General features: G+C 40.2%; 2 protein-coding genes across 3 annotated transcripts in view; both read left to right on the top strand.

Moving 5' to 3' along the window:
- The first annotated feature begins 6,348 nt into the window (after positions 1-6,348).
- LOC103133467 (coiled-coil domain-containing protein 151-like) lies at positions 6,349-8,758 on the top strand. Its single transcript, XM_016666564.1, has 6 exons — positions 6,349-6,554; positions 6,680-6,840; positions 6,952-7,108; positions 7,196-7,345; positions 8,314-8,401; positions 8,511-8,758. Exons 1-6 carry the CDS (start codon positions 6,357-6,359, stop codon positions 8,618-8,620), a joined length of 864 nt encoding a protein of 287 aa, XP_016522050.1. The 5' UTR covers positions 6,349-6,356; the 3' UTR covers positions 8,621-8,758.
- Positions 8,759-11,660: 2,902 nt separating this feature from the next.
- Positions 11,661-26,270, top strand: part of rgl3a (ral guanine nucleotide dissociation stimulator-like 3a) — a 19,993-nt gene continuing 5,383 nt past the window's right edge. Inside the window, exons 1-9 of one of the 2 annotated variants that reach the window (XM_007543642.2) lie at positions 11,661-12,793; positions 13,620-13,885; positions 19,942-20,231; positions 23,581-23,625; positions 23,744-23,913; positions 24,129-24,280; positions 24,378-24,689; positions 24,775-24,878; positions 24,959-25,043. In XM_007543642.2, coding sequence (XP_007543704.1) covers positions 13,694-13,885; positions 19,942-20,231; positions 23,581-23,625; positions 23,744-23,913; positions 24,129-24,280; positions 24,378-24,689; positions 24,775-24,878; positions 24,959-25,043 — 1,350 coding nt within the window. In that variant the 5' untranslated portion in view covers positions 11,661-12,793; positions 13,620-13,693. Of the gene's footprint in view, positions 12,794-13,619; positions 13,886-18,385; positions 18,605-19,941; positions 20,232-23,580; positions 23,626-23,743; positions 23,914-24,128; positions 24,281-24,377; positions 24,690-24,774; positions 24,879-24,958; positions 25,044-26,270 lie in introns of those variants that run through there. The other variant, XM_007543646.2, reaches the window with a different exon arrangement.

The following is a 26,270-nucleotide window of genomic DNA, read 5'->3' as shown; positions in this document are numbered from 1 at the left end:
CAGTTTTGTTTTGACAACAGCCATGTGCTGCTGAGGGTGTTGCACCAACACAGATAACTTCCACCTATCACCAGGCAACATTTCTGCCTCCTGGGAGTCAACGACAGAAGGTTGCTCCGACTTATGAATCCTTTCACGGTGAATAGAGTCAAGTTTCGAGGACGTTTTTGTCCTTTTTTGTGCTTCTAGTGACTGAAACCAGTTCACTGTAAATACTCTAGGTTTCAAATTGCAGATATGACGCCGCAGAGCCACGAAAGCCTACACCTATGACATATTCAGACTCTATTGTTCATTAGGATGAATCAGAACCCGCTGGCATATGGTGCATGGTTATGTGCAACACGTCAGGCTGAGTTCTGCAGCTTTATTCAGAGAATTCACGTGTTGTTGGAGCCGGCTCTTGAACGTCAGGCGCTCACCTTTGTTCTCTGACCTTGCAAATGGCTGACCTACGCCAGAGGGGATTTCTGTTTTTAGTTGCAAAGCAAACATCTTACACGTAGACCCAGCAGCTGCGGCCAAATAAAGCTTCGATCCAAGTAGTTCAACAGGTGCCTGGTTCTCTTTGTGAGTGTGTGTGTGTGTGTGTGTGAGAGTGTGTGTGTGTGTGTGTGTGTGTGTGTGGGTGGGTGTGTGTGTCTGTGACGTAAGGAAGGTGACAATAAAGCAGCTGTGGCGTAATGTTCGCTCCAGTTCTGTTGTTATTTTTCTTTTCTAAAATTAGTTTCTCCAGAGTTTGTGTTTCGTTCGTCTTTTGTGCACTCTTTGTTTGATCCTGCATTCGTCGATAGTCAGGCTGGCTAAAGGTAATCCAAGCTACTGCTAGACCTTGTGAAGAGATGTTAGATGTATTCATTTCATAAAGAATTCTATTTATTTATTTATTAAATGTACAATTAAATAACAAGTCATTGTTTGCATTTATCGTGCGTTCATCTCAGAAATAATTATGTAGGTATTAATGTATTTATTTTCCAGCTTCTGTCACCTGTGGCAGTGTTGTCCCTGTCTGCAGACGGACAGATAGACATGAATGATGTGCTGCAACACAATTACATAAAGACACTTACTGATTTATGCTTTCAACACATAATTAACACAAATTTTGATCAAATATTTGCACATTCAGTTATTCCATGTTTTAACTTTTAAATAATTATTCATGAATGTTTATGTAATGTTTACATTTCCAATCTATTTTCCCTATTCAAATCACATTTATGAATATTTATTTAATCATCAATTGATGTTTTGAAATTTAAGTTTTTTCACCTAAAAGAAAAGAACTGCCCAGAACAGTGAGATATGTATTCATATCATAAGTACAGCTCCTACTTAAATGTTTTCCAAGTTCATTTTTAAATTGTGTTTTGTAATTTAATTGTACATTTAAATGTATTATTGTTCCAATATTATTTAAATGATCATATGTAAATATTTATTTAATAAATTATGAATTTATTTGTTTAATTATGTCGCTTTTTACACTAATGAGAAAAAAACAAAGATTGAACCTTAAAAAAAACTAAATTAAATATTCAAAATATTTGACTTAAAGTGTCGCCCCGGGGGGCGATTTATGTTTTCGCATCCACCTGAATAATGTGCAGTTCCGCCACTGCAAGTGCATATAAATAAACGAGGATATCAGTAAAGGATAAATTATCACAGTTTTGATTAAAAAATTAATCTTCCCCAAACGTTGCTTTCTCTGCTACAGGTTTTCCTTCTTGCTTGGACAAAGACTTTGCGCCTCGTCAGTATTACCAATATGGCGTAGACCTTAAGTATTGTTTTTTTTTTTGTTTGTTTTTTTTTTAATGATTGGTCCTACGTAATATTATTAATTTCTGAGAAAGTAGACTTTGACTTTTCATTATTTGCAGACCTTAGCGAATAAAGTTTTTTTTTTAGGTTTCACGTTTTAAACTAAATTCCTAAAATAAACGTTTTGATGATATTCTCATGTATTGAGATACACCTGTTATCCAAAACAATCACATCTTTGACAGGGCGTCCATCCATCCACGGTGAAGGTTACGTGTGACCTCGTGCTGTTTCTCATCAGCCAATCAGTGGGAGGAAGAGTTCCCGACCTTCCAGTCGCACTGTTTGAAACGTGGTGCGCGCGTGTGTGTGTGGGGGTGCGTGTGTGTGTGTGTGTGTGTGTGTGCTGCTTCATCAAAATGGCCCGCAAACAGGTTTCTAGACATGTCTGTTCGGGTTTCAGCCTAAAAGCTCTGACTGAGTGAGTTGTCATCGAGACGCACCTGTCCGTCACTGCGCCAGGTGAAACATTATTTAAAACCACGATGTCGCTGTTTTCGACTCTATTCAGAGTAAAACAAAAGTGTTTCTAAGTTTTTTTTTCTTTTTGCGCATTCCCTCATTGAAAGAATCGTCGTACTTTCAGTCTCGTGCCTTTTTTTTTTTTTTTTTTTTTTTTTTTCTTTCGCATGACTGAAGTGAAAATCGGGGCAGCGAGTTTGTGCATTGTTTCCATGAGCAGAGCATTGAGCCGGAATGATTTGATTTTATAAAACAGCAATTTTACACATAACACAGTAGGCTGCAGCTAAACAAAGAGGAGGCCTTTAAGCACAGACTCATGCGCAGGGCATCATCCACCCACTGACTCAGAGAACAATCAGCCCTCAGAGATAAATGCCAGGTTCTCCTCCTCCACGCGTTCATTTCTGCGTGAATGCTGTGGTTGGAGACACGCAGCCCCGAACGTGGACAGACAAGCAAAAGGAACCGGGATAGAGTTAAGTAAATGCATGTTTCCTGTGTTTTTCTATAGCTGCCATCTTTTGTGCTCAGATTTATTTATTTATTTATTTTATTTTTGTAATTATGAACCTTATGAAAGACCTCAATGTTATTTATGCATTATATCTGCAATAGCTGGTACTGAAAATGATTTTTGATGACTGCCGTAGTACTCAAGAGCTTGGATTAAGTGGCCATTACTTACACTGTTTTTGTAATTGCACAAAAACAGAATATAACCTAATGTATAAATTAGAATATAGTTAAAAAGGTAGTTTATTTGTTTTACCATGTGAAAAAGGGAATTTTATACAGACTCTTTATTGACATGTTTCAGGCATTTATTTATTTTTATTTAGATTCAAATTTACTCTGATACGCCGCAGAATCCACAAAATCTTACCAAGTATGTTTGGTCTAGTTTCTAGTGCAGATATCTTGACACACTTGATATAAGACAAAACTAACTTACAAGTAACCTTTTATCAAAATGTAGGAGCTTATTTTAAGTAAATAAATCCTTAATATTGATGAAGAAGTACTAGTTCCATTGGGAGATTATTTCACTTGCATAACCAGGCAAAACTGCCTTGTTATAAGTGATATAATATAAAATGGCTCTCTGGTTGGTGAGCAGTGATGGGTTCCTATGATTTTAGGCTGACATTTCAGACATTGGCTCATTCACTTATATGTTTTCCACCTAAGAGCAGATCATAGTTAAATATGTGGCTGTTTTTAAATACCTGCAGACTCTAATCACTCTGACTGGCTGAAATAAGATGAGTACACCCGTTTTCACGCTTTCCTCCCAAACACAGATGAGGCAGCAGGTGTGGGAGATCTCTCATGAGAGGTGTGTGGGCCTGTGAGCGTGACCGACTCAAACCGGGAAATGAGGACCACTCTTCCTTTGTGCAGAGGCGATGATGAAGCCTGTGGTCATCAGCGAAGCCTCAGCAGGGTGGGCTGGATGAAGAGGCTGCTGTGGCTCAGGTCCAATCGCTGCGGGGGCATCCACATGGACACGGAGCCCGGAGTGTGGCTCAGGAGCTTCCAGCTGCTGGACACGGAGGGACAACATGAGGTAAGGCTGGATAAAGATGGTCTCCTTTGAAAACGGAGCATTATGGCTGGCTTCTTGACTTGGATGCTTTTGGATGGGGAATAGTTCAATAAAGGCAAAGTATCAACACATCTTCTCCCCTTACCTGCAGTTGAGACCTTGGTTTTTAGGTGGACAAGAGTTCGTCTTTACGATCCGGATCAGATCTCGATTATACATTCACATCTCCCCAAACGAACCAGACCGTTTCTAGACAAATGGACTGGAGTTCAGTTAAAACGGACTGAGCAAGGCTGATGTGAATGCACCTTATGTCATTATTTAAGAACCTGGTTATTAAAACTTGGCTGGTTCTTGCCTTTCTGGACTTCATAGAAACACCAGTTTGTGCCGCTGGCAAGGGACAAAGTGACGTACCAATAACTGGACTTCTTATCCAGAAGGATCAGTGACCCAGATCTTTACCGCTGTGGACAGACTGAAGGGGACATGAGTTTGGTTGTGTGTTTTGTGGACTTGGAGAAAGCTCAAGGTTATTTTGGAGGAAGTATAGCTGGAGTACTGGACAGCAGGGGAGCTTTAAATGGTAATTAGGTCCATTTATGCCAAATCCAAGAGCGGTGTCCACAAAAAGCCAACTTGTTCCCAGTGCAGGTTGGCTTCTGCTGCACTTGGAGCTCTTCATGGAGAGGATCTGGTGGAAAGGAGAAAGGATTGTTTGGGAACCTCAGGATTTCATCACTGATTTTTAGCAGATAATGTGATTCTTAAAGGTTGGCAACTTTAAGGATTGAGCTTTAGCGTGCACCGCTGAAGGGTGAACCAGCTGGAAATTGGAGACGGATCCTTGAGGCCATGGTTGTTGTTCCTCAACATCTAAAGGCTCCAGTTTGGGAATATAAGAAGGTTGCCTCTCGGTAGAGGTTTTCCAGGCATGATACTCTGGACTAGTTGGGTCTAGAAAATGTGACTTACTTGCAATAGTATCTCTTTTAACTTTTCCTCATATTGTGTAGCGTTATTGGAGGCATAGTCATATTTCCTTTCAGTAGAGTCTGACTAGACTAGAAGGAAAAATTACTGTAAATGAAATGTCTGAACTGATGTGTAGTTGGTACAAATAAAGTTTTGTACCAAAAAGACTGCCAGTTTTTATATTTTGTACCAAATGTAAAAATTAGAGAAGGTGAAAGAAAAGTGTAATAAATGTTCTTTACAAGTTTAACATAAAATAGAATAAAAAAGTTTTTGATTTTATCCTGGATTATTACAAGGAACAGACGATTTGTAATGCAAATTCTTTCTTCTTTTTGTCACGGGACTTCCATTGTTGCATCATTTCATATAGTTTCAGGAAACGAATAAGGAAACACAATGTAGAAGATTTTCCAGGAAAGGTAGATTGCTGTTTTGTTTTAGCTGAAGGAAATACTGATTTAAAAAAATAATAAATATAAATATACATACATTATTATTATTATTAGTTAGAAAACTTTAACCAGTTTGGCTTCGAGATGAATGTTATAATGAAGAAAAAAAATTAAATACAAAAAAATAACCAGCACATTTATGACACGACCAGGATTTAAACATGGACTACTGCAGTCGATCCTATGAGGTCAAATTATTGACGACTCTGACACTAACAGGGACAAAGGAACATTGTTATTTTTTGGTACTGCACTTTCTTGGCATGTACCTGAGAGCAGACGGTAAAAATGATGAGGGGAGAGTTTGGCTCTGTGGGGATAGCTTGTGTTGTTCTACTGACAAGGCTTCTCTCTGAAATCGGTCAACATTTCTTTGGTTTTTGAAAAATTATTCTTCAGAAACGAACAGCCCTGGTCATCAAGCAGAGACGGAAAGAGTTTGATGTTTTTCCCCCAGTCGTGCTCCGGCTTCTTGGCCCCCCACCACATCAACCCTTCATGTGTCTAATTTGAACTAATTGATGTCTCTCTTGCCACTCTTTTGTTTGGCCTTTGTGAATCGCTGAGGCTAGAGAAACGTGAGAGACAGAAACTCATTAGACAAACAAAACGCTCGTTATTCATCTTTTGACTTAATGAGCACCGGAACCCTGACCCCGATTAAAGTTCTGCTGATGCTGTACAGAGATTTGCTTTTATCACGAGTACGTCCACAAATCTGTGACGCAAGTGTTTACAATGTAATAAAAGGCACTAAATCTTCAAGTTTTCCCATGATGCTGTCCGTGGTGTGTCATACGAGTATTTTTAGAATCAGAACCGACCTGTTTGACGTGGTACTTTGTCTTGGCCTCTTAAGGTGACAGGCAGGAATGTCAACAAGACTCTGCTTGGCATCTTTCTATTTTTATTAGCTTTCTTTCTCACCTGACTGCTGGCCCACAGTCAACTTCTTTGATGCATTTGATTAATTATCATTTATCTTTTATTTCTTTCTATGAATCATCTCTCTCCTGATTGTTAGACATAAATAATACNAAAAAAGACATTTAAATATTTGTCTATTTAGCTATTTTAATATCTAAATGGTAAATGGACTGAACTTATATCTGTATGTTGACCCTGGTTTTCTGCAGGCACAGAGAACAGTTCTGGAGGCAGATGACTTGGATAGCGAGGCCCAGCAAAGCACCAGGATCGTACCTGAAGAAGAGAAAGTCAACCCCATCTATGAGGAGATCTTAAAGAACCTCAAGGAAGCCACCGGAGTCTCAGATTTGCAGGTATAAATGTAAAAAACAAAACAAACAAACAAAAAAAAACACTGTAAACCTGACAAAAAAACAAAAAACAAAAAAAAACAGATTCATGCATGCTATTCTTTTAATCTTCCATGTCATCCACGCAGGACGTTGTGGAGCATTTTACCTCAGAGAAGGAGAATTGTGAACGTTTAGAGAATCTGAAGAAACAGAATGAAGAGGCCCTGGAGAAGCTGAAGGAGGAGAAGGAGCTGCTTAGGCAACAGTTTGATAAAATGAAATACTCTGGGGAGGCTAAGCTGTCCAGGTGCAACCAATTCACAAGAGATCCCTCACCTTGTTTATGTTTCTCCTCATTTAAACGACCTGTGCTTGAAAGAGTTTTGTTAAGTGGTTCTTGGTTTTTTCTTTTTATTAGTGAGATAAAGAAGTTGGAGGAGTGTGAGCAGCAGCTGGAGGTTCAGCTACAGAGACGTGACGCAGACGCAGAGCGCCTTGCCAACAACGTGAAGGCCCTCGGCGCCATCCGAGCCGGAGTGGAGCACCTGGCAGGGAAACTGCAGGACATCTCTCTTGTAAATCTCAGATGCCACTCGACTTTTACGTCAACCTTTCGGCTAACGGTGCAGTTCATTTTTGTTCTGATTTTTTGCCTCTTCCAGACGGAGGTCAAACCTTTCAAATCCTCCCCAACTTCAGACGAGTTTGTGCTGGAGCTTTTGAACCAGTGTGGCGCAAAACTGTGGGTCTTACTAGAGGAACTTGAAGGGAAGGACATGGCCTCTGTCATGAAGGAGATAGAAGAAGATGAGGTAAGTGTATGACTACATCACAGAAATAGTCGGCACTTGGGAAACCACTTTTCCTTGTACGAAAATAAACCTGCCTGGCAGTTCCTGAGACTGTTTAAGACAAATCTGTCTGGGAGGAAAATCAGATAAGGCGATGACAAAATTTGATTAGAGCTGCTGATGATGATGCACCGTTGAATCACTCAGGTCCGACTGGTTAGTTTGCCTAAGCTTCCAATTCAGGGACCAGGTTTTGTGTCAAGATTCATAAAACTAGCAGGTTTTTAGTTATTAACGTTAACGCCGTCACAAGGAAAGCTCCACATGCGGCTCTTTTCTGAAGTATTCCTAAGTATCTGTGCCTAAGTTACAAGCTTGTGGTTCCAGAACAGCTTTGTTGTTTTATTCGGTTATAATCAACACGATATCCACAACAAGATCGACACTGGTCCAATAAGTAAATCTGGGTTGATATTAACAACACATGCTTATTTTCGTTTTGTCACCACTTGTGTTTCAGGGATAAGGTTGGCCATGTTTAGTTGTCCTGTCATGTGACAGTGATTGTGATGCAGCACAGGATTAAGGCATCTGGGTCGCTTTTACATGGTGTCAGAAATGTCGGGAAATATATATGATATATGTCGTAATAATATCGGCTATTGGATTTAGCTCAAATCTAATATGGGGTCGATTCATATAATTTATCAGGTCATAAGACAGAAAGTTCACGGTACCATTTTGGGGTTGTAACCTTCATTCTTATGTTGTCATTTGTAAGGCACGTTGGATAAAAACATCAACCCAGTCACTAGAGTAAATGAAATCCCATAATTCTCAAAAGATGTATGATACTGAATACTGAATACCAGTTTTCTGTAATGAATAAAGTCTGTTTAGTCTTAAAAAGGCTGCTTTTACAGAAAAAGAAAGCTAAAAACAAATTCAAAACACCTGTTTTTATTTTCCTACTTCAACATTATTTGCAGTTCTACACCACGATTGAAGGGAGGCTTCCCAAGACCAACACCAAAGTGCAACTGCCATACAGACCAGTAAAGGAAATCGGCAAAGAAGGTGGGTTGCAACAATCCACACAACCACACACTCACACGCGCACATTCACACACACACACACACACGCACACCATGTAAATGTCTCTTTCTGTCCATGCTTGTGTCACAGAGGGTGAAATCAGAGAGGATGAGCTTGACATCATATCACGAGATGCCCTGAAGCGTCAATCTCAGCTCCTCATTGAAAACAACTTGAGCAAAAAGCCTTGGAAAAAATAAGTCCTGATCCAAAGTAACAAGAGCAACACAAAGTGTTGCACCACTGTGAAGTAGAAGGAAAATGACACGTGGTGAGGCTGTTTTTCCGAATTAAAAATGTGAGAAATGGCGTGCTCAGAAGAATATTCTCAAGTCGGATAAGGCTGCATGCATAATTATTGTATGTAAAGGAAAACTAGCACTGTCACAACACACAGTCCTCACACAGTGTGGAAAGCGTTGACGTGAGGGTCATAATCATCATGTTCAGCAGAGCCAGAGAAGCTGGTAATGTAGCTAATACATGGCAATCCTCCATACCCTCTAGCGGGTAAACAATAGTTACAGGGGCAGTATTTATGTAAACAAATTAAATGGAGCGTTGCTTTGATTCATTCATGAGAAATCCTTGAGTCTCCCATGGCAATCATTTTGCTTGCAGAAACGCATGGTTTCACAAAGCCCCGCCTTTTCCTCGAAGCTCCTCCCCGAAAACGCGGTTTCCATCCGAGTTTTCGCCTCAAAAACCGCCGCTCTCCCACAGCTACCCCAGTCAGCAATGTGAAAACACCTGGTGGGACTGCGATTCTGCTGAGCTTATCATAGGAACTACTTTGAAGGGAAGCACTGGGAAAAATGTTGAAGACTTAATGGAGAAGGCGCTGAAGGCGGCATGACGGAAAGAGCAAGAGCTGGTTAAAGAGACAGTGGCACAATTTCAAGGCGTTAAATTGCAACGTCAAATTTCTTTTAAGTCAGGTTTGATTTACAACCCAAAGTTGTGTAGTTATATGATTGTGCTATAAAATGCCACTATGTGCATGGAAAATATATAATACTGCCCCTTTAACAAACAACCAAAGGTGCAATAGAATCCTTTATATCCATTGTAAATCTGTTGCAAGACTTGACAAGCACTGTTCACAAACTCTCCACATCTAATCTGTCTGAGCCTGAGCTATTTCACAAAGAAAAAAAGACAGAAATTCAGTTGCAATGCCAGCATTGCAACTGAATTTCTGTCTTTTTGTCTTTTACATATCCCAAAAGATTTGTGGCTATATTTGCAGCAAAGGTGGCTCTACAAAGTATTGACTCTAATGCATGAATGCAAATGCATGCCACATTTTAAAAAATTTTATTATGGTAAAAGTAATTCCAGCTATTCACTAATTTGTGTAGGTGTATCACATTAAATCCCAGTAAATTGCATTGGAGTTTGTGGTTGTAGCGTAAAAACAAAGGAAAAATTTCAGGAGTTAAAATGTTTTTGTAACAATTCAATGTGTTAAACATGCCTCAGTTGCTATAAATACTAAAAAAGTCTAACAAAAATGATTCATGTCTCATTGTACATGTCGGCATCGTCACCGAAAATCAGGTGATCCTCATTAAATGATCCGTGTGTGTGTGTGTTGTCGTGTCAGTTTTGTTTTGACAACAGCCATGTGCTGCTGAGGGTGTTGCACCAACACAGATAACTTCCACCTATCACCAGGCAACATTTCTGCCTCCTGGGAGTCAACGACAGAAGGTTGCTCCGACTTATGAATCCTTTCACGGTGAATAGAGTCAAGTTTCGAGGACGTTTTTGTCCTTTTTTGTGCTTCTAGTGACTGAAACCAGTTCACTGTAAATACTCTAGGTTTCAAATTGCAGATATGACGCCGCAGAGCCACGAAAGCCTACACCTATGACATATTCAGACTCTATTGTTCATTAGGATGAATCAGAACCCGCTGGCATATGGTGCATGGTTATGTGCAACACGTCAGGCTGAGTTCTGCAGCTTTATTCAGAGAATTCACGTGTTGTTGGAGCCGGCTCTTGAACGTCAGGCGCTCACCTTTGTTCTCTGACCTTGCAAATGGCTGACCTACGCCAGAGGGGATTTCTGTTTTTAGTTGCAAAGCAAACATCTTACACGTAGACCCAGCAGCTGCGGCCAAATAAAGCTTCGATCCAAGTAGTTCAACAGGTGCCTGGTTCTCTTTGTGAGTGTGTGTGTGTGTGTGTGTGAGAGTGTGTGTGTGTGTGTGTGTGTGTGTGTGGGTGGGTGTGTGTGTCTGTGACGTAAGGAAGGTGACAATAAAGCAGCTGTGGCGTAATGTTCGCTCCAGTTCTGTTGTTATTTTTCTTTTCTAAAATTAGTTTCTCCAGAGTTTGTGTTTCGTTCGTCTTTTGTGCACTCTTTGTTTGATCCTGCATTCGTCGATAGTCAGGCTGGCTAAAGGTAATCCAAGCTACTGCTAGACCTTGTGAAGAGATGTTAGATGTATTCATTTCATAAAGAATTCTATTTATTTATTTATTAAATGTACAATTAAATAACAAGTCATTGTTTGCATTTATCGTGCGTTCATCTCAGAAATAATTATGTAGGTATTAATGTATTTATTTTCCAGCTTCTGTCACCTGTGGCAGTGTTGTCCCTGTCTGCAGACGGACAGATAGACATGAATGATGTGCTGCAACACAATTACATAAAGACACTTACTGATTTATGCTTTCAACACATAATTAACACAAATTTTGATCAAATATTTGCACATTCAGTTATTCCATGTTTTAACTTTTAAATAATTATTCATGAATGTTTATGTAATGTTTACATTTCCAATCTATTTTCCCTATTCAAATCACATTTATGAATATTTATTTAATCATCAATTGATGTTTTGAAATTTAAGTTTTTTCACCTAAAAGAAAAGAACTGCCCAGAACAGTGAGATATGTATTCATATCATAAGTACAGCTCCTACTTAAATGTTTTCCAAGTTCATTTTTAAATTGTGTTTTGTAATTTAATTGTACATTTAAATGTATTATTGTTCCAATATTATTTAAATGATCATATGTAAATATTTATTTAATAAATTATGAATTTATTTGTTTAATTATGTCGCTTTTTACACTAATGAGAAAAAAACAAAGATTGAACCTTAAAAAAAACTAAATTAAATATTCAAAATATTTGACTTAAAGTGTCGCCCCGGGGGGCGATTTATGTTTTCGCATCCACCTGAATAATGTGCAGTTCCGCCACTGCAAGTGCATATAAATAAACGAGGATATCAGTAAAGGATAAATTATCACAGTTTTGATTAAAAAATTAATCTTCCCCAAACGTTGCTTTCTCTGCTACAGGTTTTCCTTCTTGCTTGGACAAAGACTTTGCGCCTCGTCAGTATTACCAATATGGCGTAGACCTTAAGTATTGTTTTTTTTTTTGTTTGTTTTTTTTTTAATGATTGGTCCTACGTAATATTATTAATTTCTGAGAAAGTAGACTTTGACTTTTCATTATTTGCAGACCTTAGCGAATAAAGTTTTTTTTTTAGGTTTCACGTTTTAAACTAAATTCCTAAAATAAACGTTTTGATGATATTCTCATGTATTGAGATACACCTGTTATCCAAAACAATCACATCTTTGACAGGGCGTCCATCCATCCACGGTGAAGGTTACGTGTGACCTCGTGCTGTTTCTCATCAGCCAATCAGTGGGAGGAAGAGTTCCCGACCTTCCAGTCGCACTGTTTGAAACGTGGTGCGCGCGTGTGTGTGTGGGGGTGCGTGTGTGTGTGTGTGTGTGTGTGTGCTGCTTCATCAAAATGGCCCGCAAACAGGTTTCTAGACATGTCTGTTCGGGTTTCAGCCTAAAAGCTCTGACTGAGTGAGTTGTCATCGAGACGCACCTGTCCGTCACTGCGCCAGGTGAAACATTATTTAAAACCACGATGTCGCTGTTTTCGACTCTATTCAGAGTAAAACAAAAGTGTTTCTAAGTTTTTTTTTCTTTTTGCGCATTCCCTCATTGAAAGAATCGTCGTACTTTCAGTCTCGTGCCTTTTTTTTTTTTTTTTTTTTTTTTTTTCTTTCGCATGACTGAAGTGAAAATCGGGGCAGCGAGTTTGTGCATTGTTTCCATGAGCAGAGCATTGAGCCGGAATGATTTGATTTTATAAAACAGCAATTTTACACATAACACAGTAGGCTGCAGCTAAACAAAGAGGAGGCCTTTAAGCACAGACTCATGCGCAGGGCATCATCCACCCACTGACTCAGAGAACAATCAGCCCTCAGAGATAAATGCCAGGTTCTCCTCCTCCACGCCTTCATTTCTGCGTGAATGCTGTGGCTGGAGACACGCAGCCCCGAACGTGGACAGACAAGCAATAGGAACCGGGATAGAGTTAAGTAAATGCATGTTTTCTGTGTTTTTCTGTAGCTGCCATCTTTTGTGCTCAGATTTATTTATTTATTTATTTTATTTTTGTAATTATGAACCTTATGAAAGACCTCAATGTTATTTATGCATTATATCTGCAATAGCTGGTACTGAAAATGATTTTTGATGACTGCCGTAGTACTCAAGAGCTTGGATTAAGTGGCCATTACTTACACTGTTTTTGTAATTGCACAAAAACAGAATATAACCTAATGTATAAATTAGAATATAGTTAAAAAGGTAGTTTATTTGTTTTACCATGTGAAAAAGGGAATTTTATACAGACTCTTTATTGACATGTTTCAGGCATTTATTTATTTTTATTTAGATTCAAATTTACTCTGATACGCCGCAGAATCCACAAAATCTTACCAAGTATGTTTGGTCTAGTTTCTAGTGCAGATATCTTGACACACTTGATATAAGACAAAACTAACTTACAAGTAACCTTTTATCAAAATGTAGGAGCTTATTTTAAGTAAATAAATCCTTAATATTGATGAAGAAGTACTAGTTCCATTGGGAGATTATTTCACTTGCATAACCAGGCAAAACTGCCTTGTTATAAGTGATATAATATAAAATGGCTCTCTGGTTGGTGAGCAGTGATGGGTTCCTATGATTTTAGGCTGACATTTCAGACATTGGCTCATTCACTTATATGTTTTCCACCTAAGAGCAGATCATAGTTAAATATGTGGCTGTTTTTAAATACCTGCAGACTCTAATCACTCTGACTGGCTGAAATAAGATGAGTACACCCGTTTTCACGCTTTCCTCCCAAACACAGATGAGGCAGCAGGTGTGGGAGATCTCTCATGAGAGGTGTGTGGGCCTGTGAGCGTGACCGACTCAAACCGGGAAATGAGGACCACTCTTCCTTTGTGCAGAGGCGATGATGAAGCCTGTGGTCATCAGCGAAGCCTCAGCAGGGTGGGCTGGATGAAGAGGCTGCTGTGGCTCAGGTCCAATCGCTGCGGGGGCATCCACATGGACACGGAGCCCGGAGTGTGGCTCAGGAGCTTCCAGCTGCTGGACACGGAGGGACAACATGAGGTAAGGCTGGATAAAGATGGTCTCCTTTGAAAACGGAGCATTATGGCTGGCTTCTTGACTTGGATGCTTTTGGATGGGGAATAGTTCAATAAAGGCAAAGTATCAACACATCTTCTCCCCTTACCTGCAGTTGAGACCTTGGTTTTTAGGTGGACAAGAGTTCGTCTTTACGATCCGGATCAGATCTCGATTATACATTCACATCTCCCCAAACGAACCAGACCGTTTCTAGACAAATGGACTGGAGTTCAGTTAAAACGGACTGAGCAAGGCTGATGTGAATGCACCTTATGTCATTATTTAAGAACCTGGTTATTAAAACTTGGCTGGTTCTTGCCTTTCTGGACTTCATAGAAACACCAGTTTGTGCCGCTGGCAAGGGACAAAGTGACGTACCAATAACTGGACTTCTTATCCAGAAGGATCAGTGACCGAGATCTTTACCGCTGTGGACAGACTGAAGGGGTCATGAGTTTGGTTGTGTGTTTTGTGGACTTGGAGAAAGCTTAAAGTTATTTTTGAGGAAGTATAGCTGGAGTACTGGACAGCAGGGGAGCTTTAAATGGTAATTAGGTCCATTTATGCCAAATCCAAGAGCGGTGTCCACAAAAAGCCAACTTGTTCCCAGTGTAGGTTGGCTTCTGCCAAGGCTGCACCTGGAGCTCTTCATGGAGGGGATCTGGTGGAAAGGAGAAAGGATTGTTTGGGAACCTCAGGATTTCATCACTGATTTTTAGCAGATAATGTGATTCTTAAAGGTTGGCAACTTTAAGGATTGAGCTTTAGCGTGCACCGCTGAAGGGTGAACCAGCTGGAAATTGGAGACGGATCCTTGAGGCCATGGTTGTTGTTCCTCAACATCTAAAGGCTCCAGTTTGGGAATATAAGAAGGTTGCCTCTCGGTAGAGGTTTTCCAGGCATGATACTCTGGACTAGTTGGGTCTAGAAAATGTGACTTACTTGCAATAGTATCTCTTTTAACTTTTCCTCATATTGTGTAGCGTTATTGGAGGCATAGTCATATTTCCTTTCAGTAGAGTCTGACTAGACTAGAAGGAAAAATTACTGTAAATGAAATGTCTGAACTGATGTGTAGTTGGTACAAATAAAGTTTTGTACCAAAAAGACTGCCAGTTTTTATATTTTGTACCAAATGTAAAAATTAGAGAAGGTGAAAGAAAAGTGTAATAAACGTTCTTTACAAGTTTAACATAAAATAGAATAAAAAAGTTTTTGATTTTATCCTGGATTATTACAAGGAACAGACGATTTGTAATGCAAATTCTTTCTTCTTTTTGTCACGGGACTTCCATTGTTGCATCATTTCATATAGTTTCAGGAAACGAATAAGGAAACACAATGTAGAAAATATTCCAGGAAAGGTAGATTGCTGTTTTGTTTTAGCTGAAGGAAATACTGATTTAAAAAAATAATAAATATAAATATACATACATTATTATTATTATTAGTTAGAAAACTTTAACCAGTTTGGCTTCGAGATGAATGTTATAATGAAGAAAAAAAATTAAATACAAAAAAATAACCAGCACATTTATGACACGACCAGGATTTAAACATGTACTACTGCAGTCGATCCTATGAGGTGAAATTATTGACGACTCTGACACTAACAGGGACAAAGGAACATTGTTATTTTTTGGTACTGCACTTTCTTAGCATGTACCTGAGAGCAGACGGTAAAAATGATGAGGGGAGAGTTTGGCTCTGTGGGGATAGCTTGTGTTGTTCTACTGACAAGGCTTCTCTCTGAAATCGGTCAACATTTCTTTGGTTTTTGAAAAATTATTCTTCAGAAACGAACAGCCCTGGTCATCAAGCAGAGACGGAAAGAGTTTGATGTTTTTCCCCCAGTCGTGCTCCGGCTTCTTGGCCCCCCACCACATCAACCCTTCATGTGTCTAATTTGAACTAATTGATGTCTCTCTTGCCACTCTTTTGTTTGGCCTTTGTGAATCGCTGAGGCTAGAGAAACGTGAGAGACAGAAACTCATTAGACAAACAAAACGCTCGTTATTCATCTTTTGACTTAATGAGCAGCAGAACCCTGACCCCGATTAAAGTTCTGCTGATGCTGTACAGAGATTTGCTTTTATCACGAGTACGTCCACAAATCTGTGACGCAAGTGTTTACAATGTAATAAAAGGCACTAAATCTTCAAGTTTTCCCATGATGCTGTCCGTGGTGTGTCATACGAGTATTTTTAGAATCAGAACCGACCTGTTTGACGTGGTACTTTGTCTTGACCTCTTAAGGTGACAGGCAGGAATGTCAACAAGACTCTGCTTGGCATCTTTCTATTTTTATTAGCTTTCTTTCTCACCTGACTGCTGGCCCACAGTCAACTTCTTTGATGCATTTGATTAATTATCATTTATCTTTTATTTCTTCCTATGAATCATCTCTCTCCTGATTGTTAGACATAAATAATACTTTAAGTACCTGGACCAAAAGTTGTAGGTCCAGTTTTGAGTCAAATTTTTTTTAAGGTGATATTGTTTTTACTTTTGCTTTTTGACTCAGTCATCAAATGTCAGTATTATTTAGCTTTCTACTTGCATGTTGATGTTTTTTTTTTTTTTACTTTTAAGTTTTCAAAAATTAACAAGTGAAACTAAGATCTCTATGGGAAATGATTTTTTTTAAAACAACCATGTTGATGGTAAAATAAAAGTAAAAGGCTAATAAAATGCATGTATGAATGAATAACTTTCTAACATAAAACATGTCAACTGCAGTCTAAACTCTCTACCAGCGGTTGGTGAAATTAAAATTAACACTTTATACAAAATAAAAGGGACAGCTGGACAAATTCACAAAACACAAGACTAAACGAAATCTGTCACTTCTGGGATACGGTTTGAAGTTGCTTACTATGGAATAAATAACAAACCTTAATGTTTTAAATAACTTTAAAGTTTAAAATCTGTCTTATATTTTGTTTCTTTAGGTTTTGCTCCTGGGTTTAAATGACTATTTATTATCTTAGCATGAAAACAATGAAAGTTCTTTTAATTCTTGGAAAGTTGAAAGTTTAATGACTGATCCAAAGACAATTCAACGAACAGAATCGATACGTAATCAATAAGAATACAGCAAACCAATGAGAGTGTTTGTCACCGCTGTTGTAAAATCTACGCGCATGATTTACAGTCCACCAGATGCATCATAGAAACCCAGCTGAATGATTTTAGCTTGTAAACAAAGTTAATCGCCACACTTCCCATTTTCAGTGACAGGATAAGTATCTATATATCTCAGCAGGAGGATGACGCTGTGCTTATGTCCAGCAGACATCCCGCAAGCTAGAGTTAGAGTAAGCATTTTTTGCTATTGGTTTCTTTTTTAGTAAATGGAATAAAATGTGGAAGTAGAGAATGTGTAAGAATATTTTTCATAAAGGAAGTCGTACTTTGTTTTGCTTCTAGTTTTCACTGTAAGACTTGGGGAAGTGGGGAATTCACATCACAACATAGTTGCTGAATTTTATGCAATCAAATGTTTAATATAGTAATTGCTGTGTATGCACAGAGTGTATGACAATTCTTATTTTGTCCTAATTTTCAGTAAGTTTTAGTTCACACCTAGAACGTGTCCTCATCACCGCATGCCAGACTCACCTAAACCGACTGACTTTATTGCAGAAAAGTCTTGACTCTATTCTGAGCTCCCTTCTGCCCTGCTTTTAGTTTTTATTTAAAAAAATGTTTGTCCCATTTAAAAAACATCAGGTTCTAATTTAGTTTAGTGAATTCTAATATAAATTACATAGTTTGTAAGTTGAAAATGGAAGACAATAAATGCGTGAAACAAAAAAGTTGTTGAGTTAATTTTGTTTCTTTTCTGTTTTTAATGAAGATTTTCACATATTCAAGTTGAAACCTGTGATTTTACATGTGATAAAATCTCTCTACTTGGCCTTCAAGCTCAATGGTTTTACTGAGGACTGCACTGTTCTGGACCAAGCTCTCTCATCACATCCCCTTTCCCGATGTTGGGGTCACAAGTCTGAGTGTCCCCAGGACCATGACTGGCAGAACCAAAGCTGCTTTTTTCTCTTATTTTTCTTCAAATATGTGGTTCTTCTTGCAGTTCTCCTGTTTTTTTCCAGAGCTTTTTATTTTTTTGTTTTGTTTTTGAGCATGGAGTATCTACTGAACAGTATGTTATACAACAGTAAAATAGGTTTTCCCTTTATTTTAAAAGTTGAATGAATTGATAGGTTTTGCTTTATTCCTTATTTAAAACTGACGTTTCAACAATTGAGGGGATTTACACCGTTATTCCTGGTACTTCAACTACTATTACCAGTTTGCTATCAGTATAATAATAGTCCTCCAAACAATGCCAGTATCTTCAGTGTCAACATCAGCACACCTGCTGCCATCTGCTCCTAACCGCTCATTGGTCAGCCTGCACTGGCCCCGCCCACACCTGCTTCCTGGCTCCGCCCACCTCGTACAAAACGTTGTGTCAGACTTCTTCCTCCTCAGTATCCCACTGCTTTACGAAGAGTTGAACCCGTTGATTTATTTTTTGTTAGTTTTGATAAGATGGATGTTTTAAGTTTACTTCAAAGTCGAGTAAAGCGGCTCTATCCCTAACTACCCGCAGTTTACGTCGAGATTCAGGAGTAAAACTAAGAAGGATTTATTCACCGCATCTCCTGTCAAAACATGGGAAAATGGCAGTTATCGATGGTATGTAAATTTAACTTTAGCTGTTTGACCCAAACCAGGAATCTTAATTGTGTTTTTTTATGTTGTTTTTCGTGGTGCGCATGTCTCTTCGTGTGAACCTGAGTGTTTCTGTTGACGTGCTGACAAACTCTTGCATTAACTTAACAGGGTTATAAATCACTGCACCGCCGTGCTTTGCGCTCTGGTTGCAACTTGTTGCATACTTTGCTTCTCTGTTACATGTGTGCCAAAATAAGACCTCATGTACAGCGACATGCTGCCAACCAGTGCTCATAGGAAGCCATTAAAGCTTTTTGTTTTCAGTTGAATTATTTCATTTTATGGTCAGCCTTACGTTTTATTTAGTCAATATTTGTTAGAAAATATTACCTGATTATGTATATTATTGATAATTGGGGAACATGTAGATACCAGCTTGTCTCATTGGAGATTGTGTGTAGATGTTTTAAAATCACCAATCTAAAATAGCAAAAAGACAAGAAAAAAGGACTCAATTTGCCGCATTGCAACAGTTTTAGCCTCAACTTTGAAAAAGATCATGTGGAGCCTCACATTGCAGCCACAGAATCACTTCAGTACATTTTCTGTGAATTTTTATGCAATTAATCAACATAAAGTAGATATTTTCTACAGTCACTTAAAGCTTATTGTCTTTTTTTAGGGGTTCCACCTCAATGCATCCCCACAGCATAATCCTGCCACCACCATGTTGAGAGGATAATGCAATGTGCAGTGAATGACGGCTTTGCGTTTTGTTCCAAAGTTTTAATTTTGGTCCTGTCTAACCTTCTTTATACATTTAGTGTAACGGATGTAATGAAGTACAGTTTGTGCAAGTTTTGTGCAAGGCTCCTGACAATATGCATTTGGAGATTTATTGTCAAAAAGCCTGTGGAGAATTCTGAAATACTTAATTTCAATGCATTCGATAAAATATTGTGATAAAATGTCCAGTCCATGTGGTTGGTGTAAGGTGAGACAGAGCCTGATGCAGTGCCCCGTTTAATTGAACCGATTCAGAGGAAATGAGCAGATCCTAACATGGGGAATCTAACGGTCTCTGTGTTTTTAAAAACACAAGCGGTGTCAATGAGCTGCTGAGGCACCGGTTACTTTGCAGTTTCTGTCCTCTCGTATCACTTGAAAGCTGTGTCAAGGAATGTTAAGGATGAAAACCATCCATGTACAATTTCACCCGTATCCAGTACTGAGTACAACTCTAAAGCAGCTCCACGTTTATGGAAAGTTTTTTTATTTTGTGCAAATTTCCCCTAAGTGTTTGTGTTGACTCAATTTTTTGTTTATTTATTTATTTTATTTTTTTTGCTTTGCTGCAGGAACCGGTGCAGGAGTGGGGCGAGGAGGAGGAGGACGGGGCCATTTTTGGGATCACCCTTCGAAGGGAGCCCGCCCCGCCGGGCTCGGACTCCCCTGACCTCTCGCCGGCCTTCGGCTGCGTCCAGTACCACACGGTGAAGGTTCGCAGGCTGAAGGCCGCCACCTTGGAGCGCCTGGTGTCCCACCTGCTGGACGCGGAGCACCGGGAGCCCGACTTCATCCGGGTGTTCCTCTCCATGTACCGGGCCTTCACCTCCACCAGCGCCTTCATCGAGCTGCTGTTTCAGAGGTGAGCCTGTGGGCTTTCGCTGAACTGAGGCGGGCGCTAACGGAAGTCATGAGGGCCCAGTCAGCCGCTCTCCCGGCCGCCATATGAGCTCATTGTTGCTGCTTGATTTAGACTGATCTGTTTAACAGAAAACATTCGGCGTGCAGGAGGGAAGGAGAAAACAATAGCTTGACATTTTCTGCAAACCTACATTGTTTGTGAATAACAATTTATTAGTAAGCTGTCTGGAAAAGCATGACATTTGATCAAAGTATTTTTCTAGCATACTGATGAAGAAAAGAAAAGAAAAATAAAACAATCAGCTTAAGGCTTTATTCCCCAACTCGATTGTTCAAAGGTCGTTCAGCCTTCCACCTTCGCTTTCTTCTGTCCCTTTATTGTTACGTTCTTCCCTGCTTTTATCATTTTTTCTTCCTTTTTTTCTTATTTTCTTGAATAATATCTCTTAGAAGAGGGTGATATAGAGTTAGAACTTTATCTCACCAAGGTTTAAACGCCCTACTAGTTGCATTCAATATTTTCAAATTCGCCAATATTTGTGGAACAAATTATAGAGACAAGACTAAGAGTGCTGTAAAATACTGTCAGTTTTGTTTTAATGTCATTAATTGAAATTTATTGACAACAATAAACGATGCAGTGTTGCACACTCCGATGCCTCCCATGTCTTGTACCACCCTTCCTCGCTTGTGCCCTTCTTTTCTTGCATCCTCCTTTCCTTCCTGGTGTCCAGTCTTTCCTTCTTTAATTGGGCTCTTCCTTAATTGTGCCTTGTGTTTTTCTTTCCTTTGTGTCCTTTAATACTTTTTATTTACGGCTTCTTAATATATAAATCGATCTCGGTGGATTTTAATATTTCATATTTTAACCAGGAATAAAATGAGTAAGATCTCTTGGTGTTTCCATCTGGTGAATTATGTTTTATTTTTAAAAAAAAAAAGTCGTGCCATAACAGGACCTCCTCTCGCCTGGAGCCGTGACGCAGAGATGTTCGTTGTATTTGCTTTCAAACTTTTCTGACACCGATTTATTTTTCCCAGCTTGTCCTAATTTTTAGGAAGGTTGTCACTGCCGTCAAACGTTAGCGCGCCGTCTGCGTCAGAAGGGTTTACGACCTGCCAGACGCACGTATCAGTTTTCAACACGGACAGCAGCTTTAACAGCTTCCTCGCGTCCCGTCAGCTGCTCTAGGAACAAATCTCTGCTGGTTTCTAAGGCAGCTTTTATCGTCACGAGGTAAACAAAGCTTCCTGAGCTTTGTTGCATTGTGAGCGCTTCACGACTACACCCTCCACGCCCAGCGGCATACCTGGTTTGATTTTTTTTTTTTTTTTTCTCTTTCTCTGCTGGAATGTCTTAGAAAGAGCATCGTACGTTTCAGCACATTTTGTCCTGAAGCGACTCCTAAAAGGCCTTCATTACGCTGCCTCACGGCTTTAAACAGCTGCTTGCTTTAATTGGCGCGCTGATGGATTTGTTATTCATCAGACAGCCGCCCTCATCGGAGCTGTGCTGGTGGCGGCAGGCTTCCTGTAAGCTTCAGTGGACGAGGAGGTCGGGGAAAACTGGAAAAGGTGTCATCCCAACAGGATTCAATGCAGGATGTTCCATTTCTGTCATTAGATTATACAACTCTGCTGCTTACTCATGTTTGGTGTCAATTTTATTATAATTGTGAACTCTTAAAGATGGATTTACACTGTTTTTTTTTGGAGTTGCTAAACAACTTTGTTCAAATTTCAGCAGTCTAGCTGCTGATAGAAGTTAAGTTTAAGAATTTAGTCGTGGAACCAGGTTTTTATCATTTTTTTTCAAAGCACAGGCGGTGAAATGGGCCCTCATCATGATGCAGCTACTGCCATGCTTGACAATGGGTCCAGTGGTCTTGGGTTTTAAATTCTCAGTCATTTGTGCTTAATGACACACCTGACCATTGTAGGTCAGGCGTGTCTTTCTAGGTCAGTCGTGGTCTTTTGAAACCAGCTTCACTGGTCTTCCTACATCTTATGGATTATGATAGATTATGCTCGGTTGGATTTCATTTCAGACATTTGGTTGGTGTTTCAATGAGAGGATGATCCTAAACAAACATCCATTGTGGTTTTGGTGCAAAAAGGTTGTCGCTTGGATCTAACTGGGTTATAAATGGGTCAGATCCTTATACTGGGTAATTGCCTCATGCACAGTTTTCTTTCAAATTGTCTAACCAAGTATGTGTTAAGAAGGCTCAAAAAGTTGGCATCAAACAGAAAAAAATCCTTTAATGAGTTGCAGGATCTGCTAAAATTTGGTTAAAAACTGAGCAAGGCTTTATTAAAAACTGGAAGTGAAGTGGAGAATCCTAAAAAAAATTGTGACTGGTGGTCATTAAAATGTTTGGTGAAAGCAAACAAAGGAGAAATAACAGAACTCAGGGCTGTACAAGCCTGTGCTGTGATCTAGGGTTGCTGTTGCAGGTCGGGTCCATGATGAGGTCAGCCGACTACCTGAGTAAATGACCAGGTTATATTCCAAGGTGACGTCTGTAATTGTGATAGAGTGGTTCAAGGAACAGGAGGCGTCTCTTTCTCGCATGGTTCGTCCACCAGAGTCCGAACCTGAAACGTCCCTGACCTCAAACCTTTTGAAGAAAGTTTGTAATAAACATCTGCTCAAAGCTTGTGAACTATTACGTTTTATTGAGCTCCACTAGATCTTTTAAGAAGAAAAGTAAACCAACTCCCTCCAAAATGTGGCCAAGAATTTGATTAAGCAACTTACTAAGGGGTTCTTGTCCAAATATTAGTTGTGTAATTTGAGTCTGTATGAAAGATGATGGTTGAAAAACATCAATAAGACAGCAAAGTTCATCATGTGAGTGTTTGTGATTGTCTGATTGCCACCAAATACTATGCTGTAGTTTCCCATAAGCTATAATTTATCAGCGACATGAGCGTTGCTCCACGTCTGTCGGTTTTTAAATCGTTTTCAATTACATATCGATGCCATAAACATCAGGCTCTTGTTGTAAAACTGCAGCTCGGTTTCTGCGAAGCAGACAACGTGGAGCGAAACGTTAGTTTTACCGCACCAATGTTTTACGGCAGGGTTATAAATCCCAGAGGAAGACGGGTCTCTGTTTGCTCTCTTTGCCAAGGCCAACGTCTCTGTGGGGACGGTGGAGTGTTGCAGGACATTTCCACAGGATGGACAGTCTGGCCGTTCAGCTGGAGCAGTCTCCGTTGTTTACAGGATGATTTCTGTCACCACTTAGCTGCTATGTGTTTTTTTTTCTTTTCTTTTCTTTTATCTGATGATGTGTTGATTTATAGTCCAGCTGATAAGTGGTACCGTTTCCCTTTCCCTTTAGAGACGAAGCGCTTACCAACTTGGACAACGCAGTCACTCTGCACAGGTGAGTTCAGTCCCAGCTATCATGGCCTCAACATCAGAGCTTCACCTGCACAAAACAAGCAGCCGTGACTTAATTTCTAAGCTTTACGTGTTTTCTTCCTCCCTCTGCTGCTCTTCAGTCCCGCTCTCCCGGTGGTCCGGCTGTGGTTGGAGGAACACAGCGCCGACTTCCAGGAGCCGCCTCAGTACCAGGCCCTGAGGCTGCTGTGTGTCTGCCTACGCCATCGACTCTGCTTCAGACGTTTGCTTCAGACTGCTGAGGCTTTGCTCAAAAGATTCCAGGAACAAGGTAGTGGCATGCAACAAAAAAAAGAAACAATCAGTCTTTGCACTTCACGTTCAGCTCAACTTTGTGTCGATCTATCTCACAAAATCCTAATAAATACACAGAGGTTTGTGGTTGCAAAGCGACAAAATCCAGACAAGACTAAGGAGTAGGTTCTGCGAGGCCCTGCAGCGATCTGCTGATCATTCATTTCTCTCATTCACGTTGTGTTTTGACAGATTGCAGCCGCTCCGTGTCAGAACAGCTCAGCGTGTCCCTGCAGCGCTGCAGTCTCGGCGATGGAGGAGAAATGTCCTCTAAACTAGACAAACACAACTTCCTGGACTTCCCAGTTAGAGAAGTAGCGGAGCAGCTCACCAGATTGGACGCCGTATGTAACATGCGCACAAATCCGCAGTCTTTGGTGGAGTTTAGCTGATGGACTCATCTCTTACGACTTCTCCTTAATGTCCCCGCCAATCCTGCAGGAGCTGTTTGTCAAAGTGGAGCCGTTCCACTGCCTGGGCTGCATCTGGTCGCAGCGCGACAAGAAGGAAAACCGCAATCTGGCACCGACGGTCCGAGCCACCATTTCCCAGTTCAACGCAGTGACCAACCGTGTCATCACTTCCCTCCTCTGCCCATCCTCACCCAGCCCATACACTTCCTCCCCCGTCTTGTCCCCGTCCTCGACCTCCACCTTTCTGCACCCGTCTTCGGCTCCCGGCTCGCCTAGCGGCTCGCACGCCAGTCCGGTTCAGAGGGCGCGCGTCATCGAGTGGTGGATCGCCATCGCACAGGTCAGGATCCAGACAAATCGCCGCAAAGTTCAACAACAAACCGTTTACGTTGACCCGCAGAGTGAGCAGCGTTGTTTCTCCGCAGGAATGCAGACAGCTGAAGAACTTCTCGTCTTTGAAAGCCATCCTGTCCGCCCTGCAGTCCAACGCCGTGCACCGCCTTAAGAGGACCTGGGCCGCCGTGAGCAGGTGTGCTGGTGTTTTCAGAAAGCTTCAGGATTATGACTCCGAGAATCTGGACTGACCTATGAATTGAACATTTCTTTTAGGGAAAGCACGACCGTCTTTGATCACCTGTGTGAGACGTTTCCCGACGAGAACTGCGTCTTCACAAACGGAGAGATTCTAGTCGAGGTAAACATGTTTTTCGTCCTCCTACATGTAAGAAACTTGGATTGAAACAAAAAGGAAACAAAAAGGAAGAATGAATCTGTTATAGATCCCTTTTCCCCTGAAGTTTCATTTATCAGAAAACCCTTATCTGACAATTATGACAACCACTGAAAAGTCGCACTCTAGTAACCTGGCATAAACTTCTCTGACGAAGTAAAACTGCTTGTGTTTGCAAGTAACTGGAGCAGAAAGTCCTGATTCTGGCCATGTAAAGAGAAACGATTCCTGCCGAGGATTTAGTTTGCTACAGAGCACCACAGCTGAATTTGTAAGGCGTTTGAGTTCGTTGCCCATTTTCTTCACTTGAACAAGAGGAAATACAACCAATCAGCTTCACTGATCACAATTTCATGCTGATTTCTGACATCTGGGTTTTGGTTTTTGCAAAGATTTTGGTTGACTCTGATTTATTTTTTAAGTGTCAAAATGAAAGAAAAGACAAAAATAACACTGAAAAGATTTTATTCTAGCGACCCCGTTGTGAAAAGTCAATGATTTATATCTTGAGTTGGTTGAGTGGTTGCCGTAATACAGCATTTTAAGCAGCCTTTTGCATCTTATATTGGCAATTTTCAATTTTAGCACAGCTGGCATCAAAAGCGAGAAGTCTCTATGCTCATCCTGTTGGGAATGTAGATCTTTTCCTTAACTGTGAGGTTTCCAAAAGACTGAAGTATTTAAAAATCCAGGTTGATGCCTGATAAAATGGAGCAACTTTGCTGCAATACTTCCAGCTTTCCTGTTACAAGTTGAAAATGTTACCATCTCGGCCTCGTGCAGCCTGAATGAACCGCGGCCATGTGTTGTAGAAAACGGTTTCCTTTTTAATAGCTTCTTAAATCTGTGCTCACTCTGATTTCATTTTCATCGTCTCACTGATGCTGAAAATGTCCGACTTTTGCATGTCTTTCCCTCAGTAACAACATCTACTCTGAAGAGTGTTATCAGTTCAGTCTGGCGCTGGTCTCGGATCGGCCACCAGTAGATTTCTTGGTGGCTCTCTAGTAAAATCTTAAAGATATATATGTATATGTATTAGAGATGTGCCGATCAGGTTTTTTCCTGCCGATACCGATACCGATCACCCATGATGGCCGATACACCGATACCGATCACCGATACCGATCACATAATTATTATTTATTTATTTTTTATCATAAACACTACCGGTTACATTATGTGGAAAAA

This window comes from Poecilia formosa, unplaced genomic scaffold, assembly GCF_000485575.1.
Source record: "Poecilia formosa unplaced genomic scaffold, Poecilia_formosa-5.1.2 Scaffold11, whole genome shotgun sequence".
In the NCBI taxonomy this organism is placed as follows: Eukaryota; Metazoa; Chordata; class Actinopteri; order Cyprinodontiformes; family Poeciliidae; genus Poecilia; species Poecilia formosa.
This window is presented reverse-complemented; position numbering and strand designations above follow the sequence as displayed.

Excerpts from the sequence above, each read along its gene's own strand:
- LOC103133467 (XM_016666564.1), top strand. The coding sequence starts at position 6,357 with ATGGTAAATGGACTGAACTTATATCTGTATGTTGACCCTGGTTTTCTG. Across the intron at positions 6,841-6,951 it reads GGGGAGGCTAAGCTGTCCAG|TGAGATAAAGAAGTTGGAGG; the intron begins GTGCAACCAATT and ends TCTTTTTATTAG. Across the intron at positions 8,402-8,510 it reads AAAGGAAATCGGCAAAGAAG|AGGGTGAAATCAGAGAGGAT; the intron begins GTGGGTTGCAAC and ends CTTGTGTCACAG.